The 21,252-nt window shown below is 43.4% G+C and overlaps 1 protein-coding gene across 1 annotated transcript; it reads left to right on the top strand.

Annotated features, from left to right (window-relative positions):
* Positions 1–19,774: 19,774 nt before the first annotated feature.
* On the top strand, positions 19,775–21,004 carry LOC125547925 (xyloglucan endotransglycosylase/hydrolase protein 8). Its single transcript, XM_048711659.2, has 2 exons — positions 19,775–20,147; positions 20,239–21,004. The coding sequence occupies exons 1-2, from the start codon at positions 19,878–19,880 to the stop codon at positions 20,800–20,802; spliced, it is 834 nt and encodes a 277-aa protein (XP_048567616.1). The 5' UTR covers positions 19,775–19,877; the 3' UTR covers positions 20,803–21,004.
* The last annotated feature ends 248 nt before the right edge of the window (positions 21,005–21,252 follow it).

Genomic DNA, 21,252 nt, shown 5'->3' with positions numbered 1-21,252 from the left:
CAAAATAACATGGCTAAAGAAAGTTATCCCTACAAAATCATATAGTCTGGCTATGCTCTATATTCACCACACAAAGTATTTAAATCATGCACAACCCCGATGACAATCCAAGCAATTGTTTCATACTTTTGACATTCTCAAAACTTTTTCAATCTTCACGCAATACATGAGCGTGAGCCATGGATATAACACTATAGGTGGAATAGAGTGGTGGTTGTGGAGAAGACAAAAAGGGAGAAAATAGTCTTACATCAACTAGGCGTATCAATGGGCTATGGAGATGCCCATCAATAGATATCAATGTGAGTGAGTAGGGATTGTCATGCAACGGATGCACTAGAGCTATAAGTATGTGAAAGCTCAAAAGGAAACTAAGTGGGTCTGCATCCAATTTGCTTGCTCATGAAGACCTAGGGCATTTTGAGGAAGCCCATCATTGGAATATACAAGTCAAGTTCTATAATGAAAAATTCCCACTAGTATATGAAAGTGACAACATAGGAGACTCTCTATCATCAAGATCATGGTGCTACTTTCAAGCACAAGTGTGGTAAAAGGATAGTAGCATTGTCCCTTCTCTCTTTTTCTCTCATTTTTTATTTGGGCATTTTCTCTTCTTTTTTTTGTGGCCTCTTTTTTTTTATTTTTTTTGTCCGGAGTCTCATCCCGACTTATGGGGGAATCATAGGCTCCATCATCCTTTCCTCACTAGGACAATGCTCTAATAGTGATGATCATCACACTTTTATTTTCTTACAACTCAAGAATTACAACTCGATACTTAGAACAAGATATGACTCTATATGAATGCCTCCGGCGGTGTACCGGGATATGCAATGACTCATGAGTGACAAGTATGAAAGAATTATGAATGGTGGCTTTGCCATGAGTACGATGTCGACTACATGATCATGCAAAGCAATATGACAATGATGGAGTGTGTCATAATAAACGGAAAGGTGGAAAGTTGCATGGCAATATATCTCGGAATGGCTATGGAAATGCCATGACAGGTAGGTATGGTGGCTGTTTTGAGGAAGGTATATGGTGGGTGTATGCTACCGGCGAAAGGTGCACGGTGTTAGAGAGGCTAGCAATGGTGGAAGGGTGAGAGTGTGTATGATCCATGGACTCAATATTAGTCATAAAAAACTCATATACTTATTGCAAAAATCTACAAATTATCAAAGAAAAGTATTACGCGCATGCTCCTAGGGGGATAGATTGGTAGGAAAAGACCATCGCTCGTCCCCGACTGCCACTCATAAGAAAGACAATCAATAAATAAATCATGCTCCGACTTCATCACATAACGGTTCACCATACGTGCATGCTACGAGAATCACAAGCTTCAACACAAGTATTTCTCAAATTCACAACTACTCAACTAGCATGACTTTAATATCACCATCTCCATATCTCAAAACAATTATCAAGTATCAAACTTCTCGTAGTATTCAACACACTCATAAGAGAATTTTATTATTCTTGAATACCTAGCATATTAGGATTTTAAGCAAATTACCATGCTATTAAGACTCTCAAAATAATCTAAGTGAAGCATGAGAGATCAATAGTTTCTATAAAACAAATCCACCGCCGTGTTGTGAAAGATATAAGTGAAGTACTAGAGCAAAATTATATAACTCAAAAGATATAAGCGAAGCACATAGAGTATTCTAACAAATTCCAAATCATGTATGGCTCTCTCAAAAGGTGTGTACAGCAAGGATGATTGTGGTAAACTAAAAAACAAAGACTCAAATCATACAAGACGCTCAAAGCAAAACACATATCATGTGGTGAATAAAAATATAGATCCAAGTAAAGTTACCGATAGAAGTAGATGAAAGAGGGGATGCCTTCTGGGGCATCCCCAAGCTTTGGCTTTTAGGTGTCCTTAGATTATCTTGGGGGTCCCATGGGCATCCCCAAGTTAGGCTCTTGCCACTCCTTATTCCATAATCCATCAAATCTTTACCCAAAACTTGAAAACTTCACAACACAAAACTCAAAGTAGAAAATCTCATGAGCTCCGTTAGCGAAAGAAAACAAAAGACCACTTCAAGGTACTGTAATGAACTCATTATTTACTTATCTTGGTGTTAAACCTACTGTATTTCAACTTCTCTATGGTTTATAAACTATTTTACTAGCCATAGATGTTGGGGAACGTAGTAATTTCAAAAAAATTACTACGCACACGCAAGATCATGGTGATGTATAGCAACGAGAGGGGAGAGTGTGATCTACGTACCCTTGTAGATCAACAGCGGAAGCGTTATGACAACGCGGTTGATGTAGTCGTACGTCTTCACGGCCCGACCGATCAAGCACCGAAACTACGGCACCTCTGAGTTTTAGCACACGTTCAGCTCAATGACGATCCCCGGACTCCGATCCAGCAAAGTGTCGGGGAAGAGTTCCGTCAGCACGACTGCGTGGTGACGATCTTGATGTACTACTGTCGCAGGGCTTCGCCTAAGCACCGCTACAATATTATCGAGGACTATGGTGGCAGGGGGCGCCGCACACGGCTAAGAATATGATCACGTGGATCAACTTGTGTCTCTCCAGGGTGTCCCTGCCTCCGTATATAAAGGTTCAAGAGAGGAGGAGGCCGGCCGGCCCCTATGGCGCGCCAAGGAGGAGTCCTCCTCCTAGTAGGAGTAGGACTCCTACTAGGAGGGGGAAAGAAGTGGAGAGGGAGAAGGAAAGGGGGGCGCCGCCCCCCTCTCCTAGTCCAATTCGGACCAGGGGGAGGAGGCGCGTGGCCCACCTTTGGCTGCCCCTCTCTCTCACCACTAAGGCCCATATGGCCCATTACTTCTCCCGGGGGGTTCCGGTAACCCTCCGGCTCTCCGGTTTTCTCCGAAATCATCCGGAACACTTCCGGTGTCCGAATATAGCCGTCCAATATATCAATCTTTATGTCTCGACCATTTCGAGACTCCTCATCATGTCCGTGATCACATCTGGGACTCCGAACAACCTTCGGTACATCAAAACATATAAACTCATAATATAACTGTCATCGAAACCTTAAGCGTGCGGACCCTACGGGTTCGAGAACAATGTAGACATGACCGAGACATATCTCCGGTCAATAACCAATAGCGGGACCTGGATGCCCATATTGGATCCTACATATTCTACGAAGATATTTATCGGTCAGACCGCATAACAACATACGTTGTTCCCTTTGTCATCGGTATGTTACTTGCCCGAGATTCGATCGTCGGTATCCAATACCTAGTTCAATCTCGTTACCGGCAAGTCTCTTTACTCGTTCTGTAATACATCATCTCACAACTAACTCATTAGTTGCATTGCTTGCAAGGCTTAAGTGATGTGCATTACCGAGAGGGCCCAGAGATACCTCTCCGACGATCGGAGTGACAAATCCTATTCTCGAAATACGTCAACCCAACATGTATCTTTGGAGACACCTGTAGAGCACCTTTATAATCACCCAGTTACGTTGTGACGTTTGGTAGCACACAAAGTGTTCCGCCGGCACACGGGAGTTACATAATCTCATAGTCATAGGAACATGTATAAGTCATGAAGAAAGCAATATCAACATACTAAACGATCGGGTGCTAAGCTAATGGAATGGGTCATGTCAATCAGATCATTCAACTAATGATGTGATCCCGTTTAATCAAATGACAACTCTTTGTCCATGGTTAGGAAACATAACCATCTTTGATTAACGAGCTAGTCAAGTAGAGGCATACTAGTGACACTCTGTCTGTCTATGTATTCACACATGTATTATGTTTCCGGTTAATACAATTCTAGCATGAATAATAAACTTTTATCATGATATAAGGAAATAAATAATAACTTTATTATTGCCTCTAGGGCATATTTCCTTCAGTCTCCCACTTGCACTAGAGTCAATAATCTAGATTACACAGTAATTATTCTAACACCCATGGAGCTTTGGTGCTGATCATGTTTTTCTCGTGGAAGAGGCTTAGTCAACGGGTCTGCTACATTTAGCTCCGTATGTATCTTGCAAATCTCTATGTCTCCCACCTGGACTAGATCCCGGATGGAATTGAAGCGTCTCTTGATGTGCTTGGTTCTCTTGTGAAATCTGGATTCCTTTGCCAAGGCAATTGCACCAGTATTGTCACAAAAGATTTTCATTAGACCCGATGCACTAGGTATGACACCTAGATCGGATATGAACTCCTTCATCCAGACTCCTTCGTTTGCTGCTTCCGAAGCAGCTATGTACTCTGCTTCACTTGTAGATCCCGCCACGACGCTTTGTTTTGAACTGCACCAACTGACAGCTCCACCGTTTAATGTAAACACGTATCCGGTTTGCGATTTAGAATCGTCCGGATCAGTGTCAAAGCTTGCATCGATGTAACCTTTTATGATGAGCTCTTTGTCACCTCCATAAACGAGAAACATATCCTTCATCCTTTTTAGGTATTTCAGGATGTTCTTGACCGTTGTCCAGTGATCCACTCCTGGATTACTTTGGTACCTCCCTTCTAAACTAATAGCAAGGCACACATCAGGTCTGGTACACAGCATTGCATACATGATAGAGCCTATGGCTGAAGCATAGGGAACATCTTTCATTTTCACTCTATCTTCTGCAGTGGTCGGGCATTGAGTCTGACTCAACTTCACACCTTGTAACACAAGCAAGAACCCTTTCTTTGCTTGATCCATTTTGAACTTCTTCAAAATCTTGTCAAGGTATGTGCTTTGTGAAAGTCCAATTAAGCGTTTTGATCTATCTCTATAGATCTTTATGCCTAATATGTAAGCAGCTTCACCGAGGTCTTTCATTGAAAAACTCTTATTCAAGTATCCCTTTATGCTATCCAGAAATTCTATATCATTTCCAATCAGTAATATGTCATCTACATATAATATCAGAAATGCTACAGAGCTCCCACTCACTTTCTTGTAAATACAGGCTTCTCCGAAAGTCTGTATAAAACCAAATGCTTTGATCACACTATCAAAGCGTTTATTCCAACTCCGAGAGGCTTGCACCAGTCCATAAATGGATCGCTGGAGCTTGCATACTTTGTTAGCTCCCTTTGGATCGACAAAACCTTCCGGTTGCATCATATACAACTCTTTTTCCAGAAATCCATTCAGGAATGCAGTTTTGACATCCATCTACCAAATTTCATAATCATAAAATGCGGCAATTGCTAACATGATTCGGACAGACTTAAGCATCGCTACGGGTGAGAAGGTCTCATCGTAGTCAACCTCTTGAACTTGTCGAAAACCTTTTGCGACAAGTCGAGCTTTGTAGACAGTAACATTACCGTCAGCGTCACTCTTCTTCTTGAAAATCCATTTATTCTCAATTGCTTGCTAATCATCGGGCAAGTTAACCAAAGTCCATACTTTGTTCTCATACATGGATCCCATCTCAGATTTCATGGCTTCAAGCCATTTTGCGGAATCTGGGCTCACCATCGCTTCTTCATAGTTCGTAGGTTCATCATGATCTAGCAGCATGATTTCCAGAATAGGATTACCGTACCACTCTGGCGCGGATCTCACTCTAGTTGATCTACGAGGTTCAGTAGTATCTTGTCCTGAAGTTTCATAATCATTATCATTAGCTTCCTCGCTAATTGGTGTAGGTGTCGCAGAAATAGTTTTCTGTGATGTACTACTTTCCAATAAGGGAGCAGGTACAGTTACCTCATCAAGTTCTACTTTCCTCCCACTCACATCTTTCAAGAGAAACTCCTTCTCCAAAAAGTTTCCGTATTTAGCAACAAAAGTCTTGCCTTCGGATCTGTGATAGAAGGTGTATCCAATAGTTTCATTTGGATATCCTATGAAGACACATTTCTCCGATTTGGGTTCGAGTTTATCAGGTTGAAGCTTTTTCACATAAGCATCGCAGCCCCAAACTTTCAGAAACGACAACTTTGGTTTCTTGCCAAACCATAGTTCATAAGGCGTCGTCTCAACGGATTTTGATGATGCCCTATTTAACGTGAATGCGTCCGTCTCTAAAGCATAACACTAAAACGATAGTGGTAAATCAGTAAGAGACATCATAGATCGCACCATATCTAATAAAGTACGATTATGACGTTCGGACACACCATTACGCTGTGGTGTTCCGGGTGGCGTTAGTTGCGAAACTATTCGCATTGCTTCAAATGTACACCAAACTCGTAACTCAAATATTCTCCTCCACGATCAGATTGTAGAAACTTTATTTTCTTGTTACGATGATTTTCAACTTCACTCTGAAATTCTTTGAACTTTTCAAATGTTTCAGACTTATGTTTCATTAAGTAGATATACTCATATCTTCTTAAGTCATCTGTGAAGGTGAGAAAATAACGATATCCGCCACGAGCCTCAATATTCATTGGACCACATACATCTGTATGTATGATTTCCAACAATTCTGTTGCTCTCTCCATAGTACCGGAGAATGGTGTTTTAGTCATCTTGCCCATGAGGCACGATTCGCAAGTACCAAGTGATTCATAATCAAGTGGCTCCAAAAGTCCATCAGTATGGAGTTTCTTCATGCGCTTTACACCAATATGACCTAAACGACAATGCCACAAATAAGTTGCACCATCATTATCAACTCTGCATCTTTTGGCTTCAACATTATGAATATGTGTGTCACTACTATCGAGATTCAATAAGAATAGACCACTCTTTAAGGGTGCATGACCATAAAAGATATTACTCATATAAATAGAACAACCATTATTCTCTGATTTAAATGAATAACCGTCTCGCATTAAACAAGATCCAGATATAATGTTCATGCTCAACGCTGGCACCAAATAACAATTATTTAGGTCTAATACTAATCCCAAAGGTAGATGTAGAGGTAGCTGCCGACCGCGATCACATCGACTTTGGAACCGTTTCCCACGCGCATCGTCACCTCGTCCTTAGCCAATCTTCGCTTAATCCGTAGTCCCTGTTTCGAGTTGCAAATATTAGCAACAGAACCAGTATCAAATACCCAGGTGCTACTGCGAGCATTAGTAAGGTAAACATCAATAACATGTATATCACATATACCTTTGTTCACCTTGCCATCCTTCTTATCCGCCAAATACTTGGGGCAGTTCCGCTTCCAGTGACCAGTCTGCTTGCAGTAGAAACACTCAGTTTCAGGCTTAGGTCTAGACTTGGGTTTCTTCTCTTGAGCAGCAACTTGCTTGCCGTTTTTCTTGAAGTTCCCCTTCTTCTTTCCTTTGCCCTTTTTCTTGAAACTAGTGGTCTTGTTGACCATCAACACTTGATGCTCCTTTTTGATTTCTACCTCCGCAGCTTTCAGCATTGCGAAGAGCTCGGGAATAGTCTTATTCATCCCTTGCATATTATAGTTCATCACGAAGCTCTTGTAGCTTGGTGGCAGTGATTGGAGAATTCTGTCAATGACGCAATCATCTGGAAGATTAACTCCCATCTAAATCAAGTGATTATTATACCCAGACATTTTGAGTATATGCTCACTGACAGAACTGTTCTCCTCCATCTTGCAGCTATTGAACTTATTGGAGACTTCATATCTCTCAATCCGGGCATTTGCTTGAAATATTAACTTCAACTCCTGGAACATCTCATATGCTCCATGACGTTCAAAACGTCGTTGAAGTCCCGATTCTAAGCCGTAAAGCATGGCACACTGAACTATCGAGTAGTCATCAGCTTTGCTCTGCCAGACGTTCATAACATCTGGTGTTGCTCCAGCAGCAGGCCTGGCACCCAGCGGTGCTTCCAGGACGTAATTCTTCTGTGCAGCAATGAGGATAATCCTCAAGTTACGAACCCAGTCCGTGTAATTGCTACCATCATCTTTCAACTTTGCTTTCTCAAGGAACGCATTAAAATTCAACGGAACAACAGCACGGGTCATCTATCTACAATCAAACATACATAAGAAAGATACTATCAGGTACTAAGTTCATGATAAATTTAAGTTCAATTAATCAAATTACTTAAAGAACTCCCACTTAGATAGGCATCCCTCTAATCCTCTAAGTGATCACGTGATCCAAATCAACTAAACCATGTCCGATCATCACGTGAGATGGAGTAGTTTCATTGGTGAACATCACTATGTTGATCATATCTACTATATGATTCACGCACGACCTTTCGGTCTCCGTGTTCCGAGGCCATATCTGTATATGCTTGGCTCGTCAAGTATAACCTGAGTATTCCGCGTGTGCAACTGTTTTGCACCCGTTGTATTTGAACGTAGAGCCTATCACACCCGATCATCACGTGGTGTCTCAGCACGAAGAACTTTCGCAACGGTGCATACTCAGGGAGAACACTTCTTGATAATTTAGTGAGGGATCATCTTATAATGCTACCGTTAATCAGAGCAAGATAAGATGCATAAAAGATAAACATCACATGCAATCAATATAAGTGATATGATATGGCCATCATCATCTTGTGCCTGTGATCTCCATCTCCGAAGCACCGTCATGATCACCATCGTCACCGGCGCGACACCTTGATCTCCATCGTAGTATCGTTGTCGTCTCGCCAATCTTATGCTTCCACGACTATCGCTACCGCTTAGTGATAAAGTAAAGCATTACAGCGCGATTGCATTGCATACAATAAAGCGACAACCATATGGCTCCTGCCAGTTGCCGATAACTTGGTTACAAAACATGATCATCTCATACAATAAAATTCAGCATCATGTCTTGACCATATCACATCACAACATGCCCTGCAAAAACAAGTTAGACGTCCTCTACTTTGTTGTTGCAAGTTTTACGTGGCTGCTACGGGCTTAATCAAGAACCAATCTTACCTACACATCAAAACCACAACGATAGTTTGTCAAGTTGGTGCTGTTTTAACCTTCGCAAGGACCAGGCGTAGCCACACTCGGTTCAACTAAAGTTGGAGAAACTGTCACCCGCAAGCCACCTATGTGCAAAGCACGTCGGGAGAACCGGCCTCGCGTAAGCGTACGCGTAATGTTGGTCCGGGCCGCTTCGTCCAACAATACCGCCGAACCAAAGTATGACATGCTGGTAAGCAGTATGACTTATATCGCCCACAACTCACTTGTGTTCTACTCGTGCATATAACATCAACACATAAAACCTAGGCTCGGATGCCACTGTTGGGGAACGTAGTAATTTCAAAAAAATTCCTACGCACACGCAAGATCATGATGATGTATAGCAACGAGAGGGGAGAGTGTGATCTAAGTACCCTTGTAGATCAACAGCGGAAGTGTTATGACAACGCGGTTGATGTAGTCGTACGTCTTCACGGCCCGACCGATCAAGCACCGAAACTACGGCACCTCCGAGTTTTAGCACACATTCAGCTCGATGACGATCCCCGGACTCCGATCCAGCAAAGTGTCGGGGAAGAGTTCCGTCAGCACGACGGCGTGGTGACGATCTTGATGTACTACTGTCGCAGGGCTTCGCCTAAGCACCGCTACAATATTATCGAGGACTATGGTGGCAGGGGGCGCCGCACACGGCTAAGAATATGATCACGTGGATCAACTTGTGTGTCTCCGGGGTGTCCCTGCCTCCGTATATAAAGGTTCAAGAGAGGAGGAGGCCGGCCGGCCCCTATGACGCGCCAAGGAGGAGTCCTCCTCCTAGTAGGAGTAGGACTCCTACTAGGAGGGGGAAAGAAGTGGAGAGGGAGAAGGAAAGGGGGGCGCCGCCCCCCCTCTCCTAGTCCAATTCGGACCAGGGGGGAGGAGGCGCGCGGCCCACCTTTGGCTGCCCCTCTCTCTCACCACTAAGGCCCATATGGCCCATTACTTCTCCCCGGGGGTTCCGGTAACCCTCCGGCTCTCCGGTTTTCTCCGAAATCATCCGGAACACTTCCGGTGTCCGAATATAGCCGTCCAATATATCAATCTTTATGTCTCGACCATTTCGAGACTCCTCGTCATGTCCGTGATCACATCTGGGACTCCGAACAACCTTCGATACATCAAAACATATAAACTCATAATATAACTGTCATCGAAACCTTAAGCGTGCGGACCCTACGGGTTCGAGAACAATGTAGACATGACCGAGACATATCACCGGTCAATAACCAATAGTGGGAGCTGGATGCCCATATTGGCTCCTACATATTCTACGAAGATCTTTATCGGTCAGACCGCATAACGACATACGTTGTTCCCTTTGTCATCGGTATGTTACTTGCCCGAGATTCGATCGTCGGTATCCAATACCTAGTTCAATCTCGTTACCGACAAGTCTCTTTACTCGTTCTGTAATACATCATCTCTCAACTAACTCATTAGTTGCATTGCTTGCAAGGCTTAAGTGATGTGCACTACCGAGAGGGCCCAGAGATACCTCTCCGACGATCGGAGTGACAAATCCTATTCTCGAAATACGTCAACCCAACATGTATCTTTGGAGACACATGTAGAGCACCTTTATAATCACCCAGTTACGTTGTGACGTTTGGTAGCACACAAAGTGTTCCTCCGGCACACGGGAGTTACATAATCTCATAGTCATAGGAACATGTATAAGTCATGAAGAAAGCAATAGCAACATACTAAACGATCGGGTGCTAAGCTAATGGAATGGGTCATGTCAATCAGATCATTCAACTAATGATGTGATCCCATTTAATCAAATGACAACTCTTTGTCCATGGTTAGGAAACATAACCATCTTTGATTAACGAGCTAGTCAAGTAGAGGCATACTAGTGACACTGTCTGTCTATGTATTCACACATGTATTATGTTTCCGGTTAATACAATTCTAGCATGAATAATAAACTTTTATCATGATATAAGGAAATAAATAATAACTTTATTATTGCCTCTAGGGCATATTTCCTTCAATAGATTCATCAAAATAAGCAAACAACACACGAAAAACAGAATCTGTCAAAAACAGAACAGTCTGTAGTAATCTGTAGCTAGCGCAAGATATGGATACCCAAAAATTCTAAAATAAATTGCTGGACGTGAGGAATTTATCTATTAAACATCTGCAAAAATAATTAACTAAATAGCACTTTCCAAATAAAAATGACAGCAGTTCTCGTAAGCGCTAAAGTTTCTGTTTTTTACAGCAAGTTCAACAAGACTTTCCCCAAGTCTTCTCAACGGTTCTACTTAGCACAAACACTAATTAAACACACAAAAACACAACCAAAACAGAGGCTAGATAAATTATTTATTACTAAACAGGAGAAAAAAGCAACGTTGGGTTGCCTCCCAACAAGCGCTATCGTTTAACGCCCCTAGCTAGGCATAACAAGCAAGGATAGATCTAGGTATTGCCATCTTTGGTAGGCAATCCGTAAGTGGCTCTCATAATAGATTCATAAGGTAATTTGATTTTATTTCTAGTGAAGTGTTCCATTCCTTGCCTTGGCAGAAATTGGAATCTAATATTTCCTTCCTTCATATCAATAATAGCATCAATCGTTCTAAGGAAAGATCTACCAAGAATAATAGGACATGAAGGATTGCAATCTATGTCAAGAACAATAATCTACGGGCACATAATTCCTATTTGCAACAATAAGAACATCATTAATTCTTCCCATAGGTTACTTAATAGTGTAATCCGCAAGGTGCAAGTTTAGAGAGCAATCATCAAAATCACGGAAACCTAACAAATCACACAAAGTCTTAGGAATCATGAAAACGCTAGCACCCAAATCACATAAAGCATAGCATTCATGATCTTTAATTTTAATTTTAATAGTTGGTTCCCACTCATCATAAAGTTTTCTATGGATAGAAACTTCCAATTCAAGTTTTTCTTCATAAGATTGCATCAAGGCATCAACAATATGTTTAGTAAACGCTTTATTTTGACTATAAGCATGAGGAGAATTTAGCACGAATTGCAACAAGGAAATACAATCAATCAAAGAGCAGTTTTCATAATTAAATTCCTTGAATTCCAAAATAGTGGGTTTAGCAACTTCTAGGTTTTTAATTTCTTCGATCTTACTTTTATCAATTTTAGCATCAAGATCTGAATACTCCGAATTCTTAGAACGCCTTCTAGGTAAAGGTGGATCATATTCAGTCCCATCATTATAAAGATTCATATTGCAAAACAAAGATTTAATAGGGGACACATCAATAACTTTTAGATCTTCATCTTTATTTTCATAGCAATCCGGTTTAGCGGCCATCTTATTAACTAAGGTAGCCTGCCTATCCGAAATTTCAGTAGTTAATTTCTCAAGATGAGCAATTTGGGATCTTAAACCATCGAATTCTTTAGACATATCGTCAAGCTCTTTATTCATAAAAATCATAAAACTTTTCTGTTCTTTAAGCTCGTTTCTGAAGAAACTATTATGTTCAAATTGCAAAACCATGAAACTCCTGACATTGCTTTCGATCTCTTCTAACCTTTTAAGGTGAAGGTCACCAAATTTAGGTAGAGCCATAGTGACAAGCAAGCAAACTAACACACAAGCAAACAAAAAGCAAGCAGGCAAAAAGAGACGAATAGAGAAAGAGAGGGAGGATAGAGAGAGAGGGCGAATAAAACGGCAAGGGTGAAGTGGGGAGAGGAAAACGAGAGGCAAATGACAAATGATATAATGCGGGAGATAAGGGTATGTGATGGGTACTTGGTATATTGACTTTTGCGTAGACCTCCCCGGCAACGGCGCCAGAAATTCTTCTTGCTACCTCTTGAGCACTGCGTTGGTTTTCCCCGAAGAGGAATGGATGATGGAGCAAAGTAGCATAAGTATTTCCCTCAGTTTTTGAGAATCAAGGTATCAATCCAGTAGGAGGCTACGCGCGAGTCCCTCATACCTGCACAAAACAAATAAATCCTCGCAACCAACGCGAATATGGGTTGTCAATCCCTACACGGCCACTTACGAGAGTGAGATCTGATAGATATGATAAGATAATATTTTTGGTATTTTTATGATAAAGATGCAAAGTAATATAAAAGCAAAGGAAATAAATAAGTATTGGAAGATTAATATGATGAAGATAGACCCTGGGGCCATAGGTTTCACTAGTGGCTTCTCTCGAGAGCATAAGTATTCTATGATGGGTGAACAAATTACTGTTGAGCAATTGACAGAATTGAGCATAGTTATGAGAATATCTCGAGAGCATAAATATTCTATGCTGATAACCCAAATTTATTGATTCGATACAAGGGGAGCCAAAGAATATTCTCAAGTATTAGCAGTCGAGTTGTCAATTCAACGACACCTGAAAGACTTAATATCTGCAGCAAAGTATTTAGTAGTACAGTAGTACGGAAGTAACGGTAGCAAAAGTAACAGTAGCAGTTTTGTAGCAATCATAACAGTTGCAACGGAAAAGTAAGTTAGCAAAGATCAATATTTGAAAAGTTCGTAGGCAATGGATCAATAATGGATAATTATGTCGGATGGCATTCATCATGCAATAGTTATAACATAGAGTGACACAGAACTAGCTCCAATTCATCAACATAATGTAGGCATGTATTCCGAATATAGTCATACGTGCTTATGGAAAATAACTTGTATGACATCTTTTGTCCTACCCTCCCGTGGAAGCGGGGTCCTATTGGAAACTAAGGGATATTAAGGCCTCCTTTTAATAGAGAACCGGACCAAAGCATTAGCACTTAGTGAATACATGCACTCCTCAAACTACGGTCATCACTGGGAAGTGTCCCGACTATTGTCACTCCGGGGTTGTCGGATCATAACACGTAGTAGGTGACTATAACTTGCAATGTCGGACCAAGAACACAAATATATTCATGAAAATATAATAGGTTCAGATCTGAAATCATGGCACTCAGGCCCTAGTGACAAGCATTAGGCATAGCAAAGTCATGGCAACATCAATCTTAGAACATAGTGGATACTAGGGATCAAACCCTAACAAAACTAACTCTATTACATGGTAAATCTCATCCAACCCATCACGGTCCAGCAAGCCTATGATGGAATTACTCACGCACGGCAGTGAGCATCATGAAATTGGTGATGGAGGATGCTTGATGATGACGATGACGACGATTTCCCTCTCCGGAGCCCAAAACGGACTCCAGATCTGCCCTCCCGAGGAAGAACAAGGCTTGGCGGCGGCTCCGTATCGTAAAACGCGATGAATCCTTCTCTCTGATTTTTTCTCCTCGAACGTGAATATATGGAGTTGGAGTTGAGGTTGGTGGAGGTCTAGGGGGGCCCACAAGGACGGAGGGCGCGTCCCCCACCCTTGTGGCCAGGGTGTGGGCCCCCTTCAGTTGCTTCCTTCGCCAATATTTTTTATTAATTCCAAAAATTATCTCCATGAATTTTCAGGTCATTCCAAGAATTTATATTTTTACACAAAAATAACACCATGGCAATTCTGCTGAAAACAGCGTCAGTCCGGGTTAGTTCCGTTCAAATCATACAAATTAGAGTCCGAAACAAGGGCAGAAGAGTTTGGAAAAGTAGATACAACAGAGACGTATCAACTCCCCCAAGCTTAACCCATTGCTTATCCTCAAGCAATTCAGTTGACAAACTAAAAGTGATAAAAAAACTTTTACAAACTCTATTTGATCTTGTTGTTGCAAATATGTAAAGCCAACATTCAAGTTTTCAGCAAAGATCATGAACTAACCATATTCACAATGACATGTAGGTCTCACATTTACTCACATCAATGGCATAATCAACTAGCGAGCAATAATAATAAATCTCGGATGACAACGCTTTCTCAAAAACAATCATGATATGATTAACAAGATGGTATCTCGCTAGCCCTTACTGAGACCGCAAAACATAAATGCAGAGCATCTCTAAAGATCAAGGACTGACTAGACATTGTAAATCATGGTAAAAGAGATCCAGTCACAGTCATACTTAATATAAATTAATAACAATGCATTGATACGTCTTCGTCGTATCTATAATTTTTGATTGTTCCGTGCCAATATTATACAACTTTCATATACTTTTGGCAACTTTTTTATATTATTTTGGGACTAACATATTGCTCCAGTGCCCAGTGTCAGTTCCTGTTTGTTGCCTGTTTTTTGTTTCGCAGAAAATCCATATCAAACAGAGTCCAAACGGGATAAAAACTGACGGTGATTTTTTTGGAATATATGTGAATTTTGGGAAGTGAAATCAACACGAGACGATGCTCGAGGGTCCCACGAAATAGGGGGCGCGCCCTTGACCCTTGTGGCCACCCCGTAAGGCGGTTAGTGTCCTTCTTTCGCCGCAAGAAAGCTAATATCCGGATAGAGATCGTGTCCAAAATTCAGCCCAATCGGAGTTACGGATTTCCAGATATATAAGAAACGGTGAAAGGTCATATCTGAAAACGCAGAAACAGAGAGAGACAGATAGACAGATCCAATCTCGGAGGGGCTCTCACCCCTCCGCCGCCATGGAGGCCATGGACCAGAGGGGAAACCCTTCTCCCATCTAGGGGGAAGGTCAAGGAAGAATAAGAAGAAGAAGAAGAAGAAGAAGAAGAAGAAGAAGGGTGGCTCTCTCCCCCTCTCTTCCGGTGGCACCGGAGTGCCGCCGGGGCCATCATCGTCACCGCAATCTTCACCAACAACTTCACCGCCGTCATCACCAACTATTCCCCCCTCTATGCAGCAGTGTAACCCCTCTTTTACCCTCTGTAATCTCTACTTAAACATGGTGCTCAACGCTGTATATTATTTCCCAATGATGTATGGCTATCTTATGATGTTTGAGTAGATCCGTTTTGTCCTATGGGTTAATTGATGATCGTGACTGGTTTGAGTTGCATGTTTTATTATTGGTGTTGTCCTATGGTGCTCTCCGTATCGCGCAAACGTGAGGGATCCCCGCTGTAGGGTGTTGCAATGCGTTCATGATTTGCTTATGGTGGGTGGCGTGAGTGACAGAAGCACATACCCGAGTAAGTAGGTTGTTTGCATATGGGAGTAAAGAGGACTTGATACTTTAATGCTATGGTTGGATTTTACCTTAATGAGCTTTAGTAGTTGCGGACGCTTGCTAGAGTTTCAATCATAAGTTCATATGATCCAAGTAGAGAAAATATGTTAGCTTATGCCTCTCCCTCAAATAAAATTATAATAATGATTACCGGTCTAGTTATCGATTGCCTAGGGACAAATAACTTTCTCGTGACAAAAAACTCTCTACTAAAACTAATTTAATTGTGTCTTTATCTAAACAGCCCCTACATTTTATTTACATGCTCTTTATTATCTTGCAAACATATCCAAAAACACCTACAAAGTACTTCTAGTTTTATACTTGTTCTAGGTAAAGCGAACGTCAAGCGTGCGTAGAGTTGTATCGGTGGTCGATGGAACTTGAGGGAATATTTGTTCTACCTTTAGCTCCGTGCTGGGTTCGACACTCTTACTTATCGAAAGAGGCTACAATTGATCCCCTATACTTATGGGTTATCAAGACCTTCTTCTAAGTAATTTTTATTTGTTGTTCTTAGTTGTTTTCTATCTTTAGTTATGGGTAGAAAACGCAAAATACCAAAAAAATTAGTTGTACCTACTGAACCAATGGTTGAAGAACCACTCAAAATCTATCACACTACTGAAGCTTTTTACTTGGATCATCTTCGATCCCTATGTGCTCGTGCTGAAACTCCAACTAGCTTAGTTGAGGGCAAATCTTTAGATGAACATGCTTGTTATGTGCGACACCGCATATCTGAAAAAAAGAAACTTTTATTGGATCAAATTCATCATTTGCAATGCTATGCTTGAAATTTATGTGAATTATATGATGTTACTTGTTGTTCTAAAAACCCTAAAAAACACCTTCCCTACCAATAAGAGTTAGTGATAAATGAAACCGTACCTTTGTATTGAAAAAAATCATTAAATTTGAAAATGTTCAGGCATTTCGAGAAAAGAAAATAATTAAAGAAAAAGAAAAAAGAAAAAATCAAACTAAAACAGGTCCAAAAAACCAGGGACATTCCGCGAACTGAAAAACAATAAAAGAAAGAAAAAGAAAAGAGAAGTCACAAGTGCGAAGGTGTCTAACCGGTTAACTTGGTTTATACCCCCTTCGTTCCAAAATAGACAACCCAACTTTGTATTAAAGTTAGTACAAAGTTAGGTCATCTATTTTGGAACGGAAGGAGTAGAAAGAGATTGTGAGTTCGATTCTTGCATGGCGTGGCTTTTTGGCAGTTTGTGCAACGAGACGGGTGTGTGCTCCTGTTTGTAAAAACAACTAAAACAGGCACCTGAAGCGCACCGGGAATGCCGACAAAGGGAATGCACACCTGCAAGTCTTATAGGGCATTAGTATAGAATTATTAAAACTAAAACTACCCCAACAAACAATTCAATTTATTGCACCAAGAGTATATATGCTTAGCATCTGACGAGAGGTTTGATAAAAATATTCTGTTTTTCCATCCTTAACCCTAGGTGGCTAAGACAAACTCTTCCATCCAAACTTCATTAGCTGGTCTGTGGATTCGCCGGTCTATGGCGGGGAGGAGAATCCTGATGCCTCCGCTCCCGTTAGTAGTTATGTTAGTGTTTTTTAGTCCTCGCAGGCGCGGCGCTCGGGCGGATGACGACTCTTCTTTCTTCGAGTTTTTTTTGGGCTTTGATTCTCCTCAAATCCACCCGCCTGGACGTAGTCGACGGAGCTCCAGCATAAAGTCCAGTCGTCTCCTTAGGCGGCGAGGTTTGGGTTTCTCTTCATGTGGCGAGATTAAGTGTCATGTGATTCAGATCCATGCAAGGGTTTCATCGGTGACAACTACGGTTTCAGGGCACTGGTCCTTAGAGACATGTGCACGACGACTTCTCGGCTGTCATCGACAAGGTCAAGCCAGCACCGATAGGGGAGTGTCGACAATGGCTCGTCGGGGGCTCGTTTTGTCGGGAGCAGTGATCGTTCGGTGGCCTCAGAATCTCGATGTAATTTTTATAATGTTTGAGATCCTTTGTACTTTCGGTGAATTTTTATAATAAATCTGATCATTTCGCAAATAAGCATCTATCATTATTTTTTAAACATGCATAACGAAATTGAAGGACCTAATCTTGATTAGCAACTAATCGGAAAATTAAGCTATGATGCATTCAACAAGAAAAGAAACTATGATGGGTCGCTCAATGATGCATCGCGGGTTAGAAATGACTAAAGCTTGCATGCCACATTGGTACCAAATAGATGCTTAGAGCATCTCCAACAGCCGCTTAACACGTGGCGCGCTAAAAAATACTTTGCAGCGTGTTCATCGTCTGGAAAAGTGCGGCGAGCGGTGTTGGCTCTAGCAGCCGTGCTAAAATTTAGCGCACGCGTGTAGCTTTAGCAGACGCGTTAAAATGTAGCGCGCGTGCTATCGCACGAACACTCTGGACTAGGTTACATACATATATTTTTAAATAAAAACGATACATAAATTCATCATAGATAAAACGATGCATAGATATTTTACATAGTTCATAGTATAGATAGATAAAACTACGGTGCAACTAGATAAAACTATGGTGCAACTACAACCTATTCCAAGTCGTCCTCGTCCTCATCCGGACTGGTGTTGTCTGAGCTATCGAGCCACATGTCCTCCCAACGAGAATCATTATCCCCAAAGATCGACTCCCCACCTGCTTCAACGATATCGCACTCAGTGCCTTCCGTCGACGGCTGTCCAACCGCCCCGCGCGACGCCTTTCCGTCATTTCCGCCCAGTAGGCGCGCTCGTTGGCGACGTCCTCCGGATGGCGCCGGCGCCACTCCGTCATGGCTCGCTCGTCCTCCTCGGCGATGAGAAGGCGGCGCAACCGCCAACGGTGCTCCGCGCAGTCCTGGTCCGTGATAAGACGAGGCGGAGGGGCGACGGACTACGCCTGCTCGCGCGTGAAGACGTCGCGGAAGTTCATCTGCGCCGGCGGCCTCTCTAGGTGCCACGCCGCCGCGTCGTATGCGCCTGCGGCCTCGTGCGCGGTCCCGAACGTGCCGAGGCCTAGCCGGACGTCGCCGGACTGAATCTCGGCGTAGTACGTGCCGGCCGCCTGGGCGCTCGCGGACGCCGCGGTAGCTAGACGATCCCCTGCGGCACGGCGGCATGGTGGCGCGGTGGTGGCGGGGGCGAGGAAGCGGCGAGCAAGCGGCGGAGCGGGAAGAGCACGTGTGGCATTGTGAAGGCCGCGTGACGAGCGCCGCAATTTATAGGCGCGCCCAAAGCGGTGCGTCAAATCTAGCGTGAGCTGCCGCCTTTTCCCGCGCGCGCACAATCATTTGCCTTGCGCGCTAGTTTTCCGCCGCCGCTGGAGCGCGCCAAAACATCCCTCACGCGCTAAATTGAAAGTTTACCGTGCGCGCGTCTTTTGACGCCGCTGTCGAAGATGCCCTTATATGATTAACCGACGAACACACAACTCAGGAAATGAATCAATGGCCGAGATTAGCGATGCATCATCAATCATCAGTGGCGGTGCCTACGTACGTGTCGCTCGACTGGATTCCATCACTTAATCTTTGCTTTGCTGATAGGCTTAATCAGTGGTCGGTTCCACCACCCAATTTCTGGGTTCCACTGTAATCTAAGTGTTGCTTTAGACGTATGAACACCCGAGAGATTATGGCTGATTCTGCCCATGTGCGGCCCGAATAATTGTAACGACCTTCGCGCCCACCAGATCGATAATGCATGTATGCAAAAAATTGCGCCCCATGCATCAACAAGCAGGGCACAGCAGCTCGTCGGCACCACTATAAAACCGCGACATCTCCCGTGCTTCTTCTCACCCCCCCCCCCCCCCCCCCCCCCCCCCCCCAGCGCGCGCGCGCGCGCGCACACACACACACACCACAAGGCATTCCACTTTGTAAGCTCATTTGATTCCAGGAAGCTCTTCAGTCTAGAGCAGCCAGCCAGCCACCATGGCACGGCGCTTTCTGGCTGTGTTCGCCGTCGCCCTGGCGCTCTCGCAGTCCGCCTCGGCCAAGTCCTGGCTGGACAAGAGGTTCAACACTGACGGCACCGTCCGCACGGGATACGACGCTTCTGGACAGGAGGTGGTGATGCTCAATCTCAACCAGCAATCCGGCGCCGCCGGCTTCAACTCCAAGGAGCAGTACCTCTACGGTGAGTTCAGCATCCAGATGAAGCTCATCCCCGGAAACTCCGCCGGCACCGTCTCCTGCTTCTACGTAAGTCGACCAGCTTAATTAATTTCGATAAGGACCAACGTTATTAATCTTTATATATCTTTAGCTGACTCAGCGTTGTTGTTAATTTCAGCTTTCTTCTGGTGACGACGAGTGGCGCGACGAGATCGACATGGAGTTCATGGGCAACTCGAGCGGCCACCCGGTGGTGCTCAACACCAACGTGTGGGCCAACGGCGACGGCAAGAAGGAGCACCAGTTCGACCTCTGGTTCGACCCCGCCGCCGACTACCACACCTACACCATCATTTGGAACCCGGAGAACATCCTCTTCAAGGTGGACAACCTCTTCATCCGGTCCTTCAAGCGCTTCGCCGGCCTCCCCTACCCTAGCTCCAAGCCCATGAGGCTGCACGCCACGCTCTGGGACGGCAGCTACTGGGCCACCGAGAAGGGCAAGATCCCGATCAACTGGTCCAACGCGCCTTTTGTCGTCTCCTACCGCAACTTCTACGCCAACGCCTGCGTCAGCGGTGGCGCGTGCCATGCCGGCAGCGACAGGTGGATGAAGAAGCAGCTCGACGCCGCCGAGTGGGGCACCGTCAAGTGGGCGGAGCGCAGTTACATGCGCTATAACTACTGCGACGATGGGTACAGGTTCCCGCAGGGGATCCCCGCCGAGTGCAGCCGCTACTGATCCCAGCCGGACTGCCCGGGCATCCAGTGTTGATATTGATATTTCTTTTCTTGGAATCTCTTTGTGAATTTGTGATTAAAAAGCAGCCCTACAGCAATGTGTGGGCGATTGTTTGCACACCTAGTTTTTTCTTTTTCAAAAGAAAGAAGCATGTAAATTTTATCGTGCCTCTGGTTACAGCAATATATACTTTTATGAGCTATGATCGACAATTTTATTTTTGTGTCACGGAGCAAAAAACTTCAAAACAATACCATATTAACTCCCATATACAAACATCTAACATTAGTGGTAGGACACTCACCTAAAAAAAGTTGTAGGACACCATATTATTTCCATAGAACATTTTATGCGCTTTTTATTCACAAGCATTATACACTACTTTTGTAGAAAATGCAATCTTAAATGTCAAAGAAAATTCAGGTATGGGACGGCCCAACACTGTACTAC

This window comes from Triticum urartu, chromosome 3A (assembly GCF_056163025.1).
Source record: "Triticum urartu cultivar PI428250 chromosome 3A, HENAU_Tu73, whole genome shotgun sequence".
Classification (NCBI taxonomy): Eukaryota; Viridiplantae; Streptophyta; class Magnoliopsida; order Poales; family Poaceae; genus Triticum; species Triticum urartu.
The sequence above is the reverse complement of the archived record's forward strand: the minus strand, read 5'-3'. Positions and strand labels throughout refer to the sequence as shown.